Genomic DNA, 20,985 nt, shown 5'->3' with positions numbered 1-20,985 from the left:
CACGCTTGTTGATGTTTTGTAGCTTAAAATATTATAAATCCAGGAGATGCGTACTAGAATGTCACAGTCCCTTTATAAGTAGAAGTGGGCGTGGGTTTGGGAAGGGACAAAACAACCTGAAATGTGCTTCAGCAGAACGAATACTTCAGGCAGGGGAAATAGTGATGAACAGCACGCAGGGAAAATGAATCAGCTTTGGAATCCAAAAGGATAAATATCAACAACTCTGAGCAAAAAATGCAAGAAAAAAAAAAAGAAATGTAATGTCATGTGAAGAATAAAGAGCAGGATTAATTTATGAGAGATACATGCTTGCATATATAGTAAAAGGATTTTAAAAATGCTTGGTGATGGTAAAACACCAGAGTCAAAATCTGGGGATGAGGAAGAGGCATTATGATTTGGGAGCGGAGTTTACGGAGCTGCTTCTGTATTTGCGTGCGTGTCTGTCATGGCGATACCCTTTGCACTGTTTAGAATATCTTAAAATATTTGATGACACCCTTGTGATGAGGTGAAAGGTAATAGAGAGACATTGTGCGCTTAGGAACAGTCTCAGGAAGTTGCTGGAATGTTTCAGTGGCCAAGGCTGATGTACATCTACAATCTCGCCGCCTGTCCCACGTTTACAATACACCACACCCAGAAAGCTTGCCGTATACACGTTCTGAAAAACTACAGTCTCCTGAGTTGTAACTACCCATGTTCGTGATTACTATTAAATAATTTTAACTCAGGCTGATTCTGAGGAAATTTTATAAAACCATGTATGGATAGTGAGGTGTAAAGTTGTGATCGGATGCCAGAATGATAAATGGACAGTCTATTCTGCAAGTAAGTCCCAGCGCAGCTCTGAGCTTTCGGGTGGCCCGGGCAAGAGGGAGACCCAGTGAGTTCCAGAAATCAGTTCAGTAAAAAAGCTGAGTTTTTCCTGGTTCTAAAACTTGGGGAAGAATCAACTACAAGGATCCTTATGTAAAGAACGCTGAAGCATTTTGAGCAGTGTTTCTGCTGATTTGCTCTCGGCGGTGGCTCCTCTCTGTTGGCAAATCACGCAGCACAGTGTGCATACAGGGCTCACGTCAGGCCAGCCCTTCAGGGCTTCCCCTGGCACCCACAACTGAGTCAGGAGTCTGCAAGGCCCCTGCCTCTGCCCGAGCTTCACCTCCTGTCATTCTCCTCTGAATTAGACCCCAGCCACCCACCCTCGTCTTCTTTTCTCCATACAGAGGACTCACAGAGCCCCTGGGCATTTCCTCTTCCCTCCCTTGGGGATGCTCTTCTCCCCAGCCCTGGCAGAAATTGGGTTTTAACAGTCAGGCCTGCATTCCAATGTCATCCCTACTCCCGCCCCTCCTTCATCACCTTAGCAAAAGTAGCCTCCCTCCTCCAGAGCCACCCCAGGCCCCAGGCAAGGGGGGTGAGAAGGGGAGGGAGGAAAAAAGAAGAGGGGGGAGGAGAAGAAAGAAGAGGAGAAAGGAGCAGGAGGAAGGTAAAAAGGGAAGAGGAAGAGAGGAGACTATTAATTGGATGATGCTTCCCACCAGCAGTACTGTCTGAGCTGACACACCCGGGCGCAAACTGAAGCCAAGAGAGCAAGAGCAAGAGTGTGCCTATGTTCAGTTTTAAGCTAAGCAAGGCCACTGAAATCCACCCCTAGTTCTCAGGCGGCCTCCCATTTAGGAAGTCAGGTTCACGGCACAGTGGGGTTTGTAATCCACAGCCCCCTGAACTCTCCCTGGCGTGCAGACTGAGGTGGAGGCCATTCAGAACATCACTCACTGGCTCAGAATTTGCTCCTTGCTGCTCTTCTGACAATTTTTCTGTGACAGTCTGATCTAAGCAGACATAACCCTTTCCTTTAGAGCCCTAGGAGATAATTAAAGGCACACAGAGCAGTCAACAGTTGATGAGCAAATACAGAGAAGTAATAACATACAGTGTTTGGAAATAAAAAGTAACCATGAAAAGAGGTCAGTAAAGGAATTTGGAAGATAGGTGATTGAAGCAGGGGAGAGAAGTGCTCCCTTGTTCTTGAATGAATTTGTTCAACTGGAAATGTAGCCAAACACATGTTGGAGATTTGCTCCAGGCAGCTGAGATTTTACAAAAACCTGGAGAAGCTTCTGCCAACTCCCCTGATTCTGGGTGGGATGGTGACCCAGGCCAGGTGGTACACAGGGCCCCCCAAACTGTTGAGGGATGCATGCTTTAGAAGGGGTCCAGCCATCAGCTGTACAAAGGCAAACACTCCGTGTGAAAGATTTTTAATAGAATTGGTGTGTATATGTGTGTGGAAAGAGAGAGTGAAAAGAATTTCAAATATCAGCTTCCCAATAAAACTCCAAAAATTATTCATTCCCTCATGGGCAAATGCCCAACCAAATAGGCTTGGCCTGAAGGGAGCCCACTGAGGCCCAAAAATGTGCTATGAGATTCAGAGACAACCACTCAAAAGACTCGATGTTGCAGGAAGGAACATAAAATCCATCGTTAATAAAAATTCCTTGTGCTTGTTAGCACCAAATGATCACTGAGACAGCAGTATTAATGGGAAAATGCATTGCACCATTCTATTCCTGCAGTGACTCATACATATTTGATGTGCAGGGATTTCTTATAGTCTATAAAATCATTTTCTAGGTTCCCTTAAACTATGCCTGGAGAATAACCTATGTGTTCTCTTAATGCTTTCTGCTAAGCTAGATTTTCATGATTATTTCGCCAGAATTTATTTAACTCCTGCTGTGCCTCTGGCTTTCTTGTGGCATTTTCTTGTTTTCAAGTTCTGAAAGAGAAGATATTGAAGTAGCGTCTTAGGTAAAGGTAGAACTGTCACCAGGTCAGAACCTCTATCACTAGTTCTGGGTTCAGCCACTCACTGCCACATTAGACATCTGACAAGGGGCTAGTTCCAAGATGTATAAAGAACTCATACGATTCAACAAACGGAAAGTAAATAAGCCATTCAAAAGGTGTCTGGAAGAGCTAAATAGACACTTCTCCAGGCAAGACCTACAAAGGACCAACAGGCAGAAGACAAAATGCCCATCGTCATGTGTCAGGGAAATGCAAATCTGCACCACAGCCAGATGCCTCCTCACACCTATGGAAATGGCCCACATCAAAAAGACCAGACACAACAAGTGCTGGTGAGGGTGTGCAGGAAAAAAGAAACCCAACAGGTGAAAAAAATGAAAATAGAACGATAAATTAGAAGTATTTGATGAATATTGTTGAACGGCCAAGGTGGAGATGGCCCATCTTTTTTCCCCCTCCAACTTTTTTTAAAATCTCAGGGTTACAATGGCATTTGTGTGATTAACAATTTAAAAATACATTTTCTTGCAGATCAGCTGTGCAGAAGCTGGGTGCAGGCGTCTTTGAGGAGGTCTATAATTACCTCAAGAGAGCAAGGCGGCAGAACGCCAGCGAAGCAGAGATCCGCGAGTCTCTGGAAAAAGTGGTGCCCCGTGCCAGCGACTGCTTCGAAGTGGACCAGCTCCTCTACTTTGAGGAGCAGTTGCTGATCACTGTGGGCGAAGGGCCCCCCTTTCAGAGCCATCACACTGCAGCTATCAAAACCAAACCGGTTCAAGGGGAAGTTTCTGTGAAAAACCATTGAACACATAAGCTGGGCCCTGTCGTGGGGAAGGGCGCTTAGCTGGAACCACCGTCTTCCTTCCTTTCGGTTGCTTGTCAAAAGGGAGGCTGTGTTGGAGCACAGGAGACGTGCCTGCTAGGCCCGGAGGCCTGGGCAGTGAGTGCTGTCCCGGCTGTGCCATGAGCTAAGCTCGTGGATCAAGCTGGGCCTCCTGGGAAGCACCCCAGCATCGGGCCACGCTTGGCCACAAGAAGCCGGCTGCTCTCTGCCATCTCCATGTGGATGGATGCAGTGCCTGTCCACCTTGGGCCACTGTGCTGTGGCCAGCCTGCTCCTGGGGGTCAATGGACCTCGGACATGCCAGTAGCTGCCCAGGAGTCAGGCACACTTGCTCAGGTCCTCTGGTTTTGGTTCCTTTGCTCTTCCATGATCAATAAGCAAGACCTGGTTTCCAGAGCCAAAAAGTGATTCCCTTCTGTGATGGATCCCCCAAATTCATCGATGGAATATTGAAGACTCTATTCTTAATAAAATGACCTGGGGCTTTCTAGAAAGAAGTGAAAACCCCAAAGAAACGATAACAGGCCCGAGCGCGTACACACCACTTTGACAGGAGGGTGACAGATTTGTGTAAAAATGACAAGACAAAGGAAAGGGATTTGAGGTCCTCAGGGGGGTAACTTTGGGGACAGTGACTAGGAAATATATTGGGGAAACTAATGAAAGATCAGGGTGATTTTAGTAGATTTATTTGTACGGATCTATCTCAACATCAATCCTGTCTGCAGTGATAAGAATGATCTCCTTTCCCTGGGCCAGGGAAGGCGCTGTTCTCATAGGAACTTGTGCTTTTAGGTAGAAAAAGGAGGCCAGAGGTCTTCCTGCATCTGCTGTTTCCTTTAATGCTTTCAACTGAAGAGTGACCCCAGCGCCAATGTGGCACATTTTGGTGCCAAGCAGTGGGAAGACAAGTGCAGCCTGAAATAGGCCATCTGCCTGGGGTTGGTGCTGTTTGACCATTTCGGGCATAAGAGAATGGAAAGCTGGAAAGAAATGCCACTTTGGATCATGGCTCCAGGCCTCAGGCCTTGTAAAGGAAACTTCATCATGCTTACCTGGGCGTGGGGGTGGGAGCACGGGATTTAAGATGTGAGAAGGAAATACCTGTCCACAATTTCCCTGGAAAAATGCTTTCTCCCTCAGCCACACTCTGTCTTAAATTTGGGCCAGTCCAGTGTGAGTTTTTATCACTAACCAAACTGCAAGTCAGTGAGTGGCAATTGGCAGAGGAATTAAAGAAATGGGAAATTGTTTGTTATGAAACAGTCACAGGTATAAGGAAGCAAAGGGACCCTGCTAAGTTGCTGCTTTGTAAAAAATATATATATTTCACGAATGCCAATTGACCTTTCTGTCTTCTATTTATGCAGAGGAAATGCCACCAGCTATTTTGGGTGATGCAGAGATAAGGAACACAAAGCAAAGTGATGGAAATTAATTATTTAATGTATTTGGGGCTGAGACTGGAGTAAAAGTTGTACGTCTATTATATTATAAAAGACTCCAGCATCACAGTGGGCTCAGGATAAAGGAGGCTGACAAACTGAATGGTAGTTGTGGGGTGGGGGGAAACGAGGAAAAGCATACCCCAGTCTTCTTTTAAGATGATAGGACAGCTAACTAGTGTGTCAGAAGAGACTAGGACTAGGGAGCGACACAGACAGACTGATAGCCACAACTTGTAGAAGGAAAAAAGAAATTTGAACTTGATGCCAAACGACTTGGATTTTAGACTCATTGTCACCATTCACTGTGCATCTAGGACAAGTCCTCTTCTCGCTCGGTCTTATTTTCCTGCCCAGGTCTGAAAGTTGTGGTTGCCAGGGTGCAAAAGAAATCATCCCATACCCCTCTGGGTTCTTCTAGCCTGGGAAATAATCAAACAAGCACAAGACAGATCAGAGTCCCAAATAAGTTTAATAATAATAATGCTTTCAAAAACAAAATTCACAAATTTAAAGATCTAATTGGCTTTATTAAATGATTCATGAATCAGGCAGCATCCCATCGAGGTCTGCAAGGATAGTTAAGGACAGAGGTGAGATGAGGTATTTAGCAAACAAAAAGGTTATTTCAGGTAAAACCACCTTCTCAGAAAACCCTGAACCAGAACCATCCAGCTAAGCCATTCCTAATTCCTGACCCACAGACTCTGTGAGATAATAAACTCTTACTTTGTTGTATTGCACATTTCTGCAGCAGATCGGTAGACAGAAGGCAAAGTTCGGGTCTTACCGGCTGAGTTTGCTCTACCATGCCCTGTCGCGGGGCAGCCCCAAAAAAGGTGTGAACTGGGCCTAGCTGAGCTGTATCGTGGCACCAGAGGGAGGGCAGGTTGAGGAGGATGAGACTGGAGGCCGCACAAGCAGGTAGGCAGTGCCGTGCAGGTGAGAAAATGTGCAGACATGACTGTCACCTGGTAGGCCATAAAGAGTAGAGATGATAAGAAGGAACAGAGGACCGAGAACTGGATCGGTGGGTCGTCAGAGGGTGATGCCTCGGTTTCCAGCCTGGTGGCTGGGCAGGCAGTTGATAGGCCAAACGGAGCTGGGGATGTACGATGAGGTGCAAATGGGGGTATGGGGGGAGGAGGAGGTTACTGAGTTCATTCTGAGCATGTTGGGGTTGTGTGCCTGTGGGGTATGCAGGCATGAAGCTGGAGGTGTCTGAGAAGTTCTGTCTTTAGAGTGAAATGGATGCACCTAATGGGGTCCAGACAACACAGTGGTGGCTATTTTCTCTGGCTTCTTGGAATACCATTGCCTTTTGGGCTCCGGGGTGTGACTTCAGGGGTGTGAGGAGCTAAGAGAATAATGACAACAGCTTCTAGCCCTTGCTGGGGGTCCTTGAGGACACACCCCACCCTGGCTGCTCTGGCTGGTGGCCCCTCCTCCCCACCCCCACACTGTGTAGTCTTCAGATTCAGTGGCTCTCAACCACGACTCTGTATTTGAAATACCCTGGAGATTTTTTGAGAGTTAAGTGGAATGATTTAAAAACTACCTGACAGATGGTGGCTCTTGGTCAGTCTTCTTTCTGCCTCTAGTCTCACCAGACTGACTTCTCTCTCCCTCTCCTGGACCAAAAGGGATTCAGCCTATGAAAGGGTTTTGTGAAATGCAAAGTTTCATTCAAATGTAAATTATAACCTTTACTTTCAGCTTCATGTGAAGTCAGACATCTTTTTATTTTTAACTTTTTTTTTTTTTTTAGTATGGAAAACATCAAACTATATAAAAGTAAAGAGAATAATAGACTAAGTCCTTAATGGAGCCATCGTGCAGTTTCAAAAATGATCAGTTTGTGGTCAATCTTATTTTATTTATACTCCCACGCACTCCCCCCTTGCTGGGCTATTCTTATAGCATTCATAAATATTTCAGCAGCTATCTCAAAAAGATAAAGACTCTAAAAAAATAATTCACGGTACATTTTCACACTTAAAAAATTACAATTCCTATATTAAATGTCCGGTGTTTACATTTCCTACCATCTCTCAAAGTTTATTTCTTTAAATTAGGATCCAAAGACAGTCCAGTGATTCAACAGATGTCTCCCTAATCTCTTATCTACAGATTCCAACTCCATCTCTTCTATTTGTAATTTATTTATTGAAAAAAATAAGGTGATTTGTCCCCTAATGTCTGGATCGGCCCTCCTGATTTTTCAAAAATAAACTATTTTTTAGAAGTTTAAGATTTGTAGAAAAATTGTGGAAGTACATTATCATCTGTATTTGTTACAATAAGGGACTAATATTGATATTTATTATTAAAGTCTGCACTTTATTCAGATTTCCTTCCTTTTTACCTAATATCCTTTTCCTATCCAGGACACTGTCTGGTCGACCATGCTACACCTCGTCGTCACGAAGCCGTAGGGCCCTCTTTGTTGCGAGTTTCTCAGACCATCCTCCTATTTCATGACCCTAAGATCTGAGGCGTGCAGGTGAGTGATCTGTAGAATGTCCCTTAGCTGCTTCCCAGGGCGTGTCTTTTGGGAGGAAGAACACAAATGCAGCCATATTCATCACGCCCTATCAAGGGTGCAACCCACGGTGACTATGACTGTACCTGTTGCCCTTCATCACCTGGCTGAGGTACTGCTGGTCAGGTTTCTCGCAAAGCTACAAAGTTGGTCCCCACAGCTCCGCATACACCTTTCCATACTGCCTGGCCTGGGAGGACATCCCTAGTCGTCACCCACCTCCTCCAGGGCCCAGTAGCTACAGAAATGCTTTACGATTCTTCTGCGTACAGCTGTCTCTTCCCCATTTACTTACTCTGTATGTCTGCATGGACACAGGAGTGATTTTATACTTTACATTCTAATCCAGTTCTGCTTGGTTGCTTAAATTGTTTCAACTTTGGCCATTTTGAGCTCTTTCGGTTGGCCCCTGTGTCTCTGTCCCTTTAACATACTTGCATCAAGACAGGGTCTTTTCCTTCTCATGGAAAGTGATTTTTTGGCAACATGCTCCAGGCTCATGTTTTTATCATCTGTATTTTCGCTTTTGTGCCTGAATCAGCCATTCCCTCTAGACGTCTTGGCTCCTTTTATTGGAAAATGGTATTGGAGACCAACATCTGAGCACCAGGTGCGCTTGTTGCTCCCCAGGTGTCAGTTCTTCTGCGACCTGCCTCTCAGCTGATGGGGCGAGGGGACAGGCATGCTCACTAACCCTGACAGGCACACCAATCTATAAACATTGCTGTATGGAACCGCCTGCATCTAAATTATTCTAAACACCAATTCAGAATGATGTCTCCAACCTTCATCCACTAGAATCATCCACATGAATCATTCTAGCTCCTTCTTGATATTTAAGAATAGTAATCTTTTGTATTTCTTATAAACTGGTAGTTAGATCCAGACGCATGTTCAGTTTCTTGGCAAGCATAAGTCATAGGAGGCGGCGTGTTCTGCCGTCATGAGGCACATAACAACAGGTTTTCTTTCAGTGACATTAGCAGCCATTGATGTCATTTCCTGGGGTCTATTTGTTCTTTAAAGTTTAGAAAATCATGAAATTTTGATTGTCTCCTCCTTTCTTCTTTGATTAACTGGAACCATCCAAACAGAAACTTCCTGTCATCTACTATTTGGTAACCTGGAGGCAGAACCTGTATAAAAATGATAGGATAAATGCTTAATTCTTTTCCTTGTTATTTTGAGTGCCTTGAGGAACTGGTAGCTGGTCAGGTGCACACATTGCTGAGTGATCTATCTCCAGACTTGACTCCTGGGCCATCTGCTTAGGGTGGTGGAGCCAGGGAGGAGCAGAGGCTCAGATCTCCTGTTTGGAAAGTGACAGCAAGACCAGAGGTGGGGGGTTATCTTGAAGGCTTCATATTCATTCTTCCCAAAAAGCTCTGGTCTTCAAAGTCCTTATTTCTTGTGCTATTGCCTTGATTTTATAGATTAGAAATAGTCGAAAGAAAGCAGGAAAGCAAAATACCATAGCCCAGAGTTCTGAAAAAGCCATATTTGACCTTAAATCCTTCAAGGCAGCTGGTCTAGAAGAGAAACCAAGGCATCTTCGGAGTGTTGGGGGTAAGAGTCAGGGCTCTGCTCTCAACCTTGGTTGCTTACTAGAGTTACCCAAAAGACATTTTAAAACCCCCCAGGCCCCAGATCACCGCCAGAGAGTCTGATTTAATTGACCTAGATCCTGGAATTAGCATTTTTTTATTGTGCTTTTAACAAGGTAGTCCTATATTTATCCAGGGTTTTCTTTCTTTTTTGAATTGAGGAAACACTGCATAAAGTCTGGCTCGGCGCCAAGGCCACTGTACAGAGCGCAGGGCCGGCCGAGAAAGGTGGAAGCAGGCGGGGCCTGGGCTGGGGGTGCCTGCATCCTGGCTCCTCAATATCAAGCCCCGAGTAGCCCCTACTTTCGGGAGGGGGGAGGGGGGAGCTATTCTTCCCCTTCCAGCACAGCTCAAAGGTCTGAGTGAGTCTGACTTCAAAGGTGAAGTCCAGAAAGCCGGGCCACGTCTTCCACCGCGGACCCACGTCTCTCGCCTGCCGGTGCCTAAAGGGGTGCTTCACCCACAGCTCTTTCCCGGCTGGCTGCGCCTTTCTCCCCGCAAATCCCACCTGTCCTGTCTTACCCGCAGCTCACCATCCCCCCGGTCTCGGGCCAGCAAGCTCACTGCGCGCCTCGCTTCCGAGCTCCACCTCGGACAGGCGCCCCCTCCTAGCGCGGGCGAGCCCGCCAGGCCGCGCCGACCCGGGCCGGGCAGCCTCTCCGGGCCCGCGGGCCTCCCGCCCCGGCTTCGCGCCCCGGCCAGAGCGCGCCGGACGGAGCTCCCCGCGCGCCCCGAGCGGTTCCTCCGGCTCGTCTTCCAGGAGCGCCCGCGCAGGCCACCCATCCGCCGCGGCCCCGGCTCCCCCGACCCGCCCGCGCAGCCCCACGCGCCCGGGCCCAGCCCCAGCCCGGCGCCTCCCCGCGCGCGCCCCGCCCCGCCCGGCCCCGCGGCCCAACCGGCGGGCGCGCCCCACGCCCCGGCCGCGGCCGCCCGCAGGCCCCGCTCCCATTGGCCGCCCGGGCGCGGCGGGGATGGGGCCCGGCGTTCCCTGAGCGCCGCGGCCGGGCCGGGCGGGCGGCGAGCGCGGCGCCATGGCCGGGGCGCGCAGGCTGGCGCTGCCCGAGGCCCTGGCCCTGGGCCCCGGCTGGCGGCACGCGTGCCACGCGCTGCTCTACGCCCCCGACCCGGGCAAGCTCTTCGGCCGCTTCCCGCTGCGCTACGCCGTGCTGGTGAGGAGGGGGCGCCGCGCGGCTCCGCGCCCCGCGCCCTCCCCGGGGCCCCCGGCAACCCCCGCTTCCTTTCCCCGCAGATGCAGATGCGCTTCGACGGGCGCCTGGGCTTCCCCGGCGGCTTCGTGGACCTGCAGCGAGGCAGCCTGGAGGACGGGCTGAACCGCGAGCTGCGCGAGGAGCTGGGCGAGGGCGCGGCCGGCCTGCGCCTGGAGCGCGCCGACTACCGCAGCTCGCACGCCGGGCCCGCGCCGCGCGTCGTGGCCCACTTCTACGCCCGGCGCCTGACGCTGGAGCAGCTGGCCGCCGTGGAGAGGGGCGCGCCGCGCGCCCCGGACCACGGGCTGGAGGTGCGGTCCGCCCGGAGCCCCGCCCCGCCCCATCTCCCCACCCCGGTGCTCTCCCTGCCCCGAATTTCCTGGCGTGGATGGGGTTTTGCACGTGGTTCATCGGGGTGGCTGAGTGTCCAGCCTGGGCTCCCTGCGGAGGTTTCTCCCCTCCCCCTTTTACCGGCCTCCGCAGCTGTACAGAACTCTGCTCCCCGCGGGCGGTGGCCAGGCACTGCACCCGGGCTGTACCCCCGCCCCCCCCCCGCCCCCACCTGTGTGGAAACCCAGCACCTTCGCCAGGGGAAGCGGGGGAACCCATCGCTCGTGGAGATAGTTTTCAAACTGGCAAGTATCAGAATCTGGGGAGCTTATTTAAACAGCCATTACGGGCCCCACTGCCAATATTGTTGATTCAGTGGGGTCAAGAGAAGGACCTGAGAATATGCATTTTTGACAAATGCCTCAGTGATGCCTCTCTGGCAGGGGTGGGGACCACGTTTTGAGATTATGGTGTAGGGCCAAGCATGCGTCCTGGAGGCAGGGGCCACTGAAGGTTGGGTGATGTGGGAAGGATGACGTTTCATGGAGCTGGATAACCTGACTTCAGTCTTTTGTCTGCAGAGAGCTAGGCTCACCCGGCTCCACTAAGGTATGAGGCCTGGGATCTAGAAAGATCCAACGGGCATGTGATCAACCTCAGTTATGAGTGTCTCCTTCTTTCACAGGTGATGGGCCTGGTGCGGGTGCCCCTGTATACCCTGAAGGACGGTGTGGGAGGCCTGCCCGCCTTCTTGGAGAATTCCTTTATTGGAACTGCACGGGAGCAGCTGCTGGAGGCCCTCCAGGACTTGGGCCTGGTGGAATCTGACAGCCTTAAGCTCTCTGCTCCTCACTAGAGGCAGCCCTCCAGGGGCCCTTTCCTTCGTCTTGCTGGATCTCAGTCCCCCTTCTCTGGGGAATGTCCAGGGCAAGCCCTGTATCTATTGTTACTTAGCACAATGACTGTTCCATAGTATGTGCTCAATAAATGTTTGTTTGAATTACATTCATCTGTAAAATGAATGAGCGGATTGGATAAATTATCTCAAAGAGCCCCTCTTTGGCTTCCTAGTAATGTAAGGGAACACTCTCCCTCACTCTGTCCATCAAACAGGTTTTAATTCTTAATCCCTATGATACAGTTTAACCACGCATGCTGACAAAGCTGTTTGGAGGCATCCCGGCGAGTTCTTACCATGGTGACATCATGCTTCCTGCTCATCAGGTGGCGGGCCCAGCATAGACGAACTCACCTGATAGATATATTGAGGCTTGGAGCTCAAGACCAGCCTTACTGACTACTATATGATAAGGTTTTGGTGGCCCCTAGAGACACTTCCCAGGTCCTCATCTATCTGTTTCTGTAGTTGACGCTTTATGTCCCTTAAAAAACAGAATATCCATGATTTTTGAAGAGTGCCCACATCAGACTAAGTATGTATTGACTGTGTGGAACTTTTAAAGATAACATCGTTGAGTTGAGGTCCTATTGCTTGAATTTCATAATATCATTTTAAGGGGATTAAATTCCCAAATCATTGCTTCAGGTCTGCCAGTGTGACAGCTTGTTACAGTTTGTCCTATGCTAGTAGTGTGGGCAGGTCACGGTTGCAAGTTTATGTATTATAGCTAATTGTCATTACACTATGGTCTAAATTATTTTTAGCAAGTGTTCTTCTCTTACATCCTAATGTAAGATGGATGAATTGGATGAATGATAGAATTTTCAATTATCATTTAATACAGCTAAAAACCTTCCTGTTAAACCTGAAATCTGCCATCTTGGCATTCCCAGCTAGAACTTTCTGGGCTTTCTAAGAATAGGTCTTCTAAAACTATGAGAATCATTTAACTGTCCCTGTCTTCATATTTATTTGGATTGAGATTTGAGGACCTCAGTGTTTCTGATTGAATTTCTTACTAAAAAAAAGGGAAGCTGTGGCATGGTTTTATTTCAGGACATTTTTAAGTAAATACTACTTACTAGTTATGTAAAACCAAACAAGATGGACAGGTAGAAAAGGGCAAGTGATGCAAAACCAGAATTAGATCTGACACCCACCTGGTCGGGTTTAAACCTATTCCAAATGTCCTTAAACCTGTTGCTATTTCTTGCTGACAAATGAGAAAGTTTTGAGGTTGACCACATAGAAGCTGCTGCTGTACCCAGAGTCCCTGCTGACACAGTCATTGGCTAGTGAATGTTGAGGTGATTACCTGTCTGATGGCCTCATGGATGTTGGCCCGACCAGGTGGGTGTCAGATCTAATTCTGGTTTTGCATCACTTTCTGAGCTTTGCAACTTAACTGTCATTCATAGAGACTGGCAGAATGTGCAGTTCTTGTGTCCAAAGTTGCAAATTCAGGATTCTGGTTCTATTTCAGATGTGACACAGAATCATTTTGCTTGAGTAAGATTGTCTACCTTAATTATGTGAGCCGTTACAGGGAACTGTGGCCTGAATCCCATGTTAAGAAATGTGGGAAGTCAAATATAATTTTGGAAATGTAAATACATTTCTGTTTACTGATGGACATGTATTATTTATGAAGTTTTGGCTCGAAAATGCCAGAAGATCCAATTTAAACTTTCTTAGCTCATCTACCTGGAAATCTCAGAAATAGGTGGATTTCAGGAATATGTCATCCAAAGGTTTAGTTTTATTCTCTCACTCCATCTCACAGCTGGTTACCCTTATTTGTGTCTAAGGGAAGAGTCCTTAGCTTTGCTATGATCGACTCAGCTCTGCCCAGTCCATTTGGTCAGAAGACCACCAGCTAGCTGATTGAGACCCAGGAGACTTACACTGAGTCCACTGCCAAGGGGAATAGCATTAAGTGAAGATCAATTCTATTGAAATGTCAAGGCTGCTCACCAATGAGGAAAGGAAGCAAACTACAATGTCCACAGCCACAAAATTGGGGCCACGGAAGGCAGAACATTACCTGTGAATTAGGTACATGATGACTTTTGTCAACCAAAGTGTAAAGGGAACGCAGGTAAAACTTGTGTTGTTCTGCCTGATTTCAAACAATTGCCCGGAATTGAAGGATTTATGTGAAGCCGTTAGCTCTCCTTAGTGACTTTCCCACTTGTGCCCTGTATTCAGAGAGAGACAGAATGGATTTTGTTGTTTCTATGCTATGGTTTCTATTGTCTTAGCTTCTTTTGTTTAGAATGCTTGGGCAGGGCCTCTCTGGTGGTGCAAGGGGTTAAGCACAGCACTCTGAAGCTATCCACAGTCTCTGCAGCAGGAATTCGAATCCCCAGCTGGCCAGGGAGCTGACCCACATGGCGCAGCAGACCTCTCCTGTCTCGCTCGCTGCTCCCCTCAGCAGTGTATTTCAGTCACTCCACCTGTTCTGCTCCCCACTCTGTCTCTGGTGAATCTTCTCACCCCCCTGCACCTCTGGCCTGTACCCCAGTTCTTGTATACATAAATAAATCTTTTTAATAAAAATAGAATGCTTGGGCAGACACAACATCTTCAAGTTTTCTCCCTGGCATAGCCACTCTACTCCAAGTCAAAGCTGAATATTCAAACCTCAGCCACAAGATCTCAAATGGCCAGTTTTTGAAAAATCACTTACAAATTAGGCTGTTCTCCAGAGGGAGTTTTGAAACATTTATTTGCTTAAGTGACTATAAAATTGGTAATATGGTTAGGACTCAAATTAATGGGCTGGTGTAGTCTTGCAAGTTTATTTCACAGGCCCTACTTGGCCGGAACATTTAGCATGCACCTTGTCTTCCTGGAAGCCATGTGTCATCAAGCCTTTTACAACTGACAAAGTAAAACTCTCTTGCCTAAGAATCTCCAAGTGCATTGAAACTCTGTCACCTAGATGGACAAATTGACTGTGACTACGTACCAGGTGTGTCATCTAAATCATTGTATTTACTCTGCAGTCACCTTGTTGAAGGAGTCCTATGCTGCAGATAAGGAGCAGGCTTGGCGAGGTTCTGTGATTTTCCTGTAGTCACAGAACTAAGCAGCAAAGCCTGAATTGAACTCAGGTCTGTTTGTGGCCACAGCCCATAGTCCTGGCTGGCTGGGTCCTGAATCCATCCAAGATCTGACCATGTAGCTGAACCGCCTTCGGGTGTCTCAGGGGTTTGAATTACGTTACACTTTGCTTTTCGTTGTTCCATTGGTTGCCTCTCCGCAGACAACTATTTTGCCTGGAACTCGAGTTCTTGTTTCAGCCTACCCAGGGCAGGTAGTGTTTGGAGGAAGCTCTGAGGTCCTCCCACCCCTGTGGGTTTAGGGCGAGAGAAGGGGGCAAACCCCAGGGCAGGCAGCAGAGGTTTCCATTAACCTTTGTGCCTCCACCCACGGCTCCTGTGAACGGTGATAACCCCCCAGGCTTCTGCCCACCAGTCCAGGGAGCTGAGGGGGGCGGCAGATCAACAGTGGCTAAACTGTGTTCATCAGCTCTGGGCGCCAGCAGGCTCTGAGGGGCTCTGCTGGCCCCTGTTAAGGCTCAGCGGGTACTGACGCTGCAGGTCGTGGCGAGGGCAGCTGGGCCCACTGCAGTGCCGGCCTGGAGCCAGAGTCAGAGTTCTTCCTCGGCCCTCCCTGCTCACTCTGCCCTCTCAGAGTGTGCTCCAGGCTGCAGACACCTCCCACGTACCTGCTCCCGACAGCCTCTGCTTCCCAGGGGTGCCCACAGTCAGGGGTACTGTTGATGGTATCTGGGCGAGGCTTGCTTCTGTTTCTGCAACTTTTCCAGGGCGGGCTTGTGCGGAGGGAGCCCCCTGAGTACACTACCGGATGGGACTAGAAAGAGGCCCGAACACGGCGCTCACAGACTCACTCCTCTTGAGGACTCAGTGCCTCTGAAGGCCACGCCCTAAGTGGACAGGGCAGTGCAAGGACTTGAGGTCAAGACCAGCGCTTTTTTAAAAAGATTTATTTATTTATGCATACAAGAACTGGGGTACAGGCCAGAAGGACGGGAGGGTGAGAGGATTCAAGCACTTTTTAAGGGAGATGAAAAACATGGCGTTGTAGCCTTTGTCCTCAGGTTAAACTCAAGTGAACTCTGCTTTTAGGTCGTGACTCACACCCTGAAACCCTGTGATAATAGCTCTTGGTGATTCATCTGAATGTTTTACTCTGAAGTTGCTCCTCTTTGAGGAATGTTGATGTGAAGCTCTGGCTCCTAGGAAGTAGGGGTGAAGCTCGAAGTCCTTACTGCTTTGTGAAGTGGTTATGATAACAGTAATTAATAACCGTATTTCTCCTGGCGCTGCCAAAGCATTTGGGCATTGCAGACACGCTTGAGAATAAAGCAGTAGCTAGATAAGGCGCTAAAGACTTTAATCAAGCTGCCTAAAACAGTACCTTTTCATTCCTTTTTTTTTTTTTACTTGCCATGTATATAAACTTTCAAAATTAGTGTCTGAACTAATTGCTTGGGTAGATAGCAGAGATTGTCATTTGCAAAACTATATTATTAAATGGAAATAAAACTCGAAGATCCTAACATTCCTTTCATATGAATGCTGTATCTTGAGGCCTACACCTTTTCCACACGATAGATCCGCGAGGGTTCTCTGCCCAGCTTGTCAAGGCCTGGCCTGCCCCCTCCTAGCTGTGTGACCTCGAGCAAATTGCTTACTTGCTTGGCCTCTGTGTCCTGCTCTGCTGAAGGTGGTAGCTGGAATATATTAGATTCTTTCCTGCCTTAGAATTCATTTTAGCATCTTCTGTAAATGTAGATGAGCTTCCTGACCTGGAATATATTATATGATGTATGGCAATTGCCCACATTAATATCATTTCACGCATGTTTTCATTTTACTATAAAAAGGTTGAAACATCAAAAAGCAGAAAGAATTGTACAGAGAACACCCATATGCCTCCAGCCTCGATTCTGCCATTAATATTTTACTTCACTCGCTCTTCCACATTTTTATCCACCTCCCTACCCCTTTCTACTTCATATTTTTGATGTAGTTCAAGATAAATTGCAGGTACCAGTATACTTCACCCCTAAATGTTTCAGAATGGGCGGAATCCACCAGACTGTCAGCATTTATTTATGGTTTGGTTTCATTAAAATGTGTATACTATGAAATGCACTAATCCATTTTTTACAAATTCATTATATTTTAGTAGAAATGTTAAATTTAATTGAAAACTCTGCTTATACTATGTTTTTAAAATAATCTAATTGAGTCAAAGTTTTTTTAACCAAAGTAACCCTACATTATAACCTGATATAAGTTCCAGCTGTGACATGCACCCATCTTACTTGCATTTCAGAGGCGCTTAAGTAACTCAGATGTTATCAATCAAGATAAACAATGTTATCATCTCCCAGAAAGTTCCCTCATGCACCTTCCAACCAACCCCAGTCCTACCCCAAACGTGGTCCATGCCAATAGATTTGTTTGGGATGTTCTGAAATTTCATATAAATGGAATAATACAGATGTGATCCCTTTCGGGTCTGGCTTTCCCTGGGCACATTTTTGACATCCATCCATGCGGTTGCGGGCCTTGTGTTTCTTTCTTTGCTTCCTAAAAACAAGCGCATTGCAGTCAAGCCACAGCTTGCTCCATCACTCTTCTTCTGTCAGTGGACACTGGGCGATGCCGCTGTTATCTACCCTCAGGAGGTATGCCCCTTTCTGAGCCATGCCTTGCTTCAGCAGAGTCGTGCCTGGGAAATTGTGTCAAGCGCTTTGGTACACGCGGCCTAATCTGCTAGCGGCTCAGACCGGAGCTTCGCGAGGAGTCTGTACAATAGTGTTTTCTGAAGCACCGAGCTCTGAAATTGTACTGGGAAAAGGCCGTGGGCAATGCAACGCCTACAAAAAGTAAGGAAGTAGACGAGGCTGTAGAAAATAGAATCAAAATTTGCAGCAGAATGCCAGGAGGAAAGGCAAAAGGTGCTTTGGCTTTACATTGCCAGAAGAAATCAAAGTGGTAGTCTTTGAAAACCTAGGAACGAGGTACTCATGGTAAAGCAACAGATCAAAGGTAGTTGTGCATTTTCCGGTCATTTTCTCTATCTTCAGCAGAAGTGGAAAACATTGGGGGATTTTATTACATGTAATGAAGATTGATGATGAATTTTCTGGTGAAAATATTTCAGTGGAAATGTTTCAAGTACTGAGACATTTGAAAGCCACTGAACTCAAGCCTGGAGAAAACCATGGGCGGTGGTGCAGTTTGTGGAATTTATTGTAAAATGGGATGTTTCTGAACCTGTCGAGTTCATGTGTAAGACTTTTCCTAAATTATCTGGCTTTTGCTTTGAAGGAAATTTTTCAAATTTAAAAATGATGAAAAGACAGGTTTCCCTGCCATGTAAGTGAAGACAGGTGGACAATCAGGCTATTTGGCTACTTACACGCCAGTTTTCACAAAATCACTGATATTTGCAGAAGTGAAGGCTCAAAAATGAGAACTGTATGTTACTTCCTTACTGAGATGGAGGAGGTCATTTTTTCCTAAAATTACATTAATATAATTAGAAAATATTAATCATTCTTTTTCCTTGGTTATCATGTAATACTTATTCTTAAAATGTATTTCCCCGACCACAGAGAAGCTGAGCGTCTTTCCCTGTTTCTTCAATAAATCCTTCATTTTTCTCTTCTCGGCAGTGGCGATACTCAGGGAGCTCTTTACGAATGAAACCAACGGATTGTTTTCTGAGAAAAATACACATCTATGCATCGGGGTGGGCCTTTGCAACCTTCCCGAGACTGGCTCGGAAGCACCCTGTTGTCACTCCACAGGTGTGGAAACTCTGGACCATGATCTCAAACTAATTTAGAGCAGCCCCCTGCACTCGAGCCTCCGCTTTCTCTTCTGCAGAACAGGATCAATCTCGGGATTAATGGAAGGACGACATGTTAACATCTAAACATTTTAGGTTAAAGGTCCCAAAATTATTGCAAAGTTTGACCTATGGCTGGTATTATTTTTCTTTTCTTCACCTCCCCTGCCCCCTGAATAATTGTATAAAATTTGGATGCGTTTCCAGTGTTTGAAAATTGAGAGTTCTCTCTCACACACACAAATGCAAATTCTCTTAGAATTTCTCTTCTCTTAGAAAACCAGGAGCTCCAGCCATTCCTGTCCTGTACCGACAAGAGGCTGCTCCATCTCCAGGGTTGGCGTAGCCCAGCAGAGCCCTCTGTTCTCCTCGCTCAGTGGCCCCGCGACAGCATGGGCTGCAAGTCACCCTCTCACCCGCAGCTGCTCAGCTTAACTCACTTCACCTGCGAGCCAGGTAGACCTGGGGCTGGGAACACCCGCCCTGCACACTGAGCGTTCAACTGTGCGCTGACTTCTCGGGGTCAGCTCGTGCCAAGTTGTCTCCCACAAAGGTGATAAGGCTTGATCAAGATTGAGGGGTGCTATCTTTCTCTGGGAGATTTACTTGCATTCTAATGGGATTTAGGGGAAGGTCTGTCCTGATCTTTCTTGTCACACTCTGGGAAAATCCCAGTAATGACTTGAGAACCCTTGTGCAGCGAGGCCTGGACTAATGGTGGAATTGCAGTTGTTTTTTTACCTTCAGACTGTTTCACAATTCACAGCTCACCACTGTCCCACCCCTAATCCAAGCCAGAGGACTCCTCCGGATTCTTGTGAGACCAGAAAAAGGCATTGGAATATTCTTATTTCCCTTAGATAGTGTTTATTTTTAAACAAATCCTTCAAGCTTTAAGAACATTTTTAATGGTTTTATTATCTATTAAAAAATCTTATTTTCCAAATTTGGATTAGCCATTCTCTAAACTCAACACTTCAGGGTTTATTATTTTTCTTCTAAGGATGCAGTGCCTCTAAAATTACTTTATTAATATAATAGGTTACAAGATGATTTCTTTATATTTGTTGATTGAATTCAATTCTGCTCTCTCCACTGTTTTTCTCCATTAATTTTCAAATTTGGGGAATTTTTTGATGTTGTGGTGGATTTTTGCTGTTTTGTTCACTTTCCAACGCATCTTTTCTTCATTTCTGGAAACTGAAAGATGACGGCGGCTGAGATGAGGAAGACCGGGCGGTCTGTTCTGTGCTCATTCACTTTCTCATATTACGCTTCGCTCTGAGTGGGCAGTGTCTGCTTACCTCTCCTTTCAGGTTTGGCTCTCAGGGCTTTGCAAGCATCTGTTTCTTAGTTCATATACTAAACTTCTGCAAGAAAAAAGGACCTATCTATCCAATTTTCTGTGACCGGCGCTGAGGTGGGAGCCACGTGTCTTGTCCGGTGCTGCAGGACGACTCTGGGAGTCCGCGGTCATCGGGTTTGTGCTCGTCAAATGTCTTCCTTTCCGATCTGGGTCCTTCTGCCTTTGGCTTACCCTTCCACGCGCGCTAGAGCCTGTTTGGAGAGTGGAGTTCCCATGGGTAACAAAGCTGAGCTGAGCATTCTCCTGCGTTCAGGACTCATGCAGAGCTAGAGGTGGGACATCCCAATTGGGGGTGCCAGCTGGGTTGAGTTCTGGGGAAATCCCCCTCCTGGGTGGGGGCCTGCCCACTAACTGCCACATCCTCACGTGGTCGAGGTCACATTCGTCACCTTTTGTCTCTGCTGGGAGTTTTTCAGCCCAGATTCAAGGGGCTAGCAAACAAATCTTTGCGTGGGAGATGGGGGGTTAGACTGAACCCCAGCGACAGCTGTACACAATGGAGCAGGTTGAAATGGAATTCAGCAGGCGCTGACTTCTTGGAGATTGGTTCCAGCATCAAGGCAACTTGGGAGTGGAGCATAGTCAGGGACTCCCCGAAGTCTGGAGCTGATGCCCTCCAAACACTTCTTGCTGTCTGCTAGGCGCCCAGGCTGAGCAGGGAACCATGAGCTTGCAGTTCTGATCTGGCTACTGCAACATCGTTCTCGGGTTCATCCCCAAGGATTGGATAGAAGTGGGCTGGGCCTGACGCTCTCGGGAGCCAGCAGGCTCAGAGTCCCCTGTCCCTGTCAGATATCACAGCCTCCTGTCATCATGTGTTATGTTAATCAAGGGTCTGTCGTCTGACCTTGATAAAGCCCATAGGTGTCCTTTTTTGAGGCCCATTTCTGCAATGCTGCAAAGTGTTTTGAATCCCTGGATGCTTAGCAACCCTTTGAAGAATCAGGGTGTCCCAGTCCTTGAAGGTTCAAGGACTTTCTGCATGTGACAGCATCCTCTGGGGTGCTTGCTAGTCAAGCAGATAACTGAAG

General features: G+C 47.4%; 2 protein-coding genes across 8 annotated transcripts in view; both read left to right on the top strand.

Annotated features, from left to right (window-relative positions):
* Positions 1–7,697, top strand: part of NEK11 (NIMA related kinase 11) — a 155,241-nt gene extending 147,544 nt beyond the window's left edge. For 5 of the 7 annotated variants that reach the window (XM_037524455.2, XM_054689189.1, XM_054689226.1 and 2 more), the window contains one exon: positions 3,352–7,697. In XM_037524455.2, coding sequence (XP_037380352.1) covers positions 3,352–3,625 — 274 coding nt within the window. In that variant the 3' untranslated portion in view covers positions 3,626–7,697. The remainder of the gene's footprint in view (positions 1–3,351) is intronic. The other 2 variants (XR_008549589.1, XM_054689264.1) reach the window with 2 other exon arrangements.
* A 2,589-nt stretch (positions 7,698–10,286) lies between these two features.
* Positions 10,287–13,727, top strand: NUDT16 (nudix hydrolase 16). The gene is made up of 3 exons (XM_037524436.2): positions 10,287–10,424; positions 10,505–10,774; positions 11,479–13,727. Exons 1-3 carry the CDS (start codon positions 10,287–10,289, stop codon positions 11,647–11,649), a joined length of 579 nt encoding a protein of 192 aa, XP_037380333.1. The 3' UTR covers positions 11,650–13,727.
* The last annotated feature ends 7,258 nt before the right edge of the window (positions 13,728–20,985 follow it).

Source organism: Talpa occidentalis, unplaced genomic scaffold, assembly GCF_014898055.3.
Source record: "Talpa occidentalis isolate TD23 unplaced genomic scaffold, MPIMG_talOcc4v2.1 talOcc4.10, whole genome shotgun sequence".
NCBI classification, from domain to species: domain Eukaryota; kingdom Metazoa; phylum Chordata; class Mammalia; order Eulipotyphla; family Talpidae; genus Talpa; species Talpa occidentalis.
Note: the sequence above shows the minus strand (reverse complement) of the source record. Positions and strands in the feature narration are given on the sequence as shown.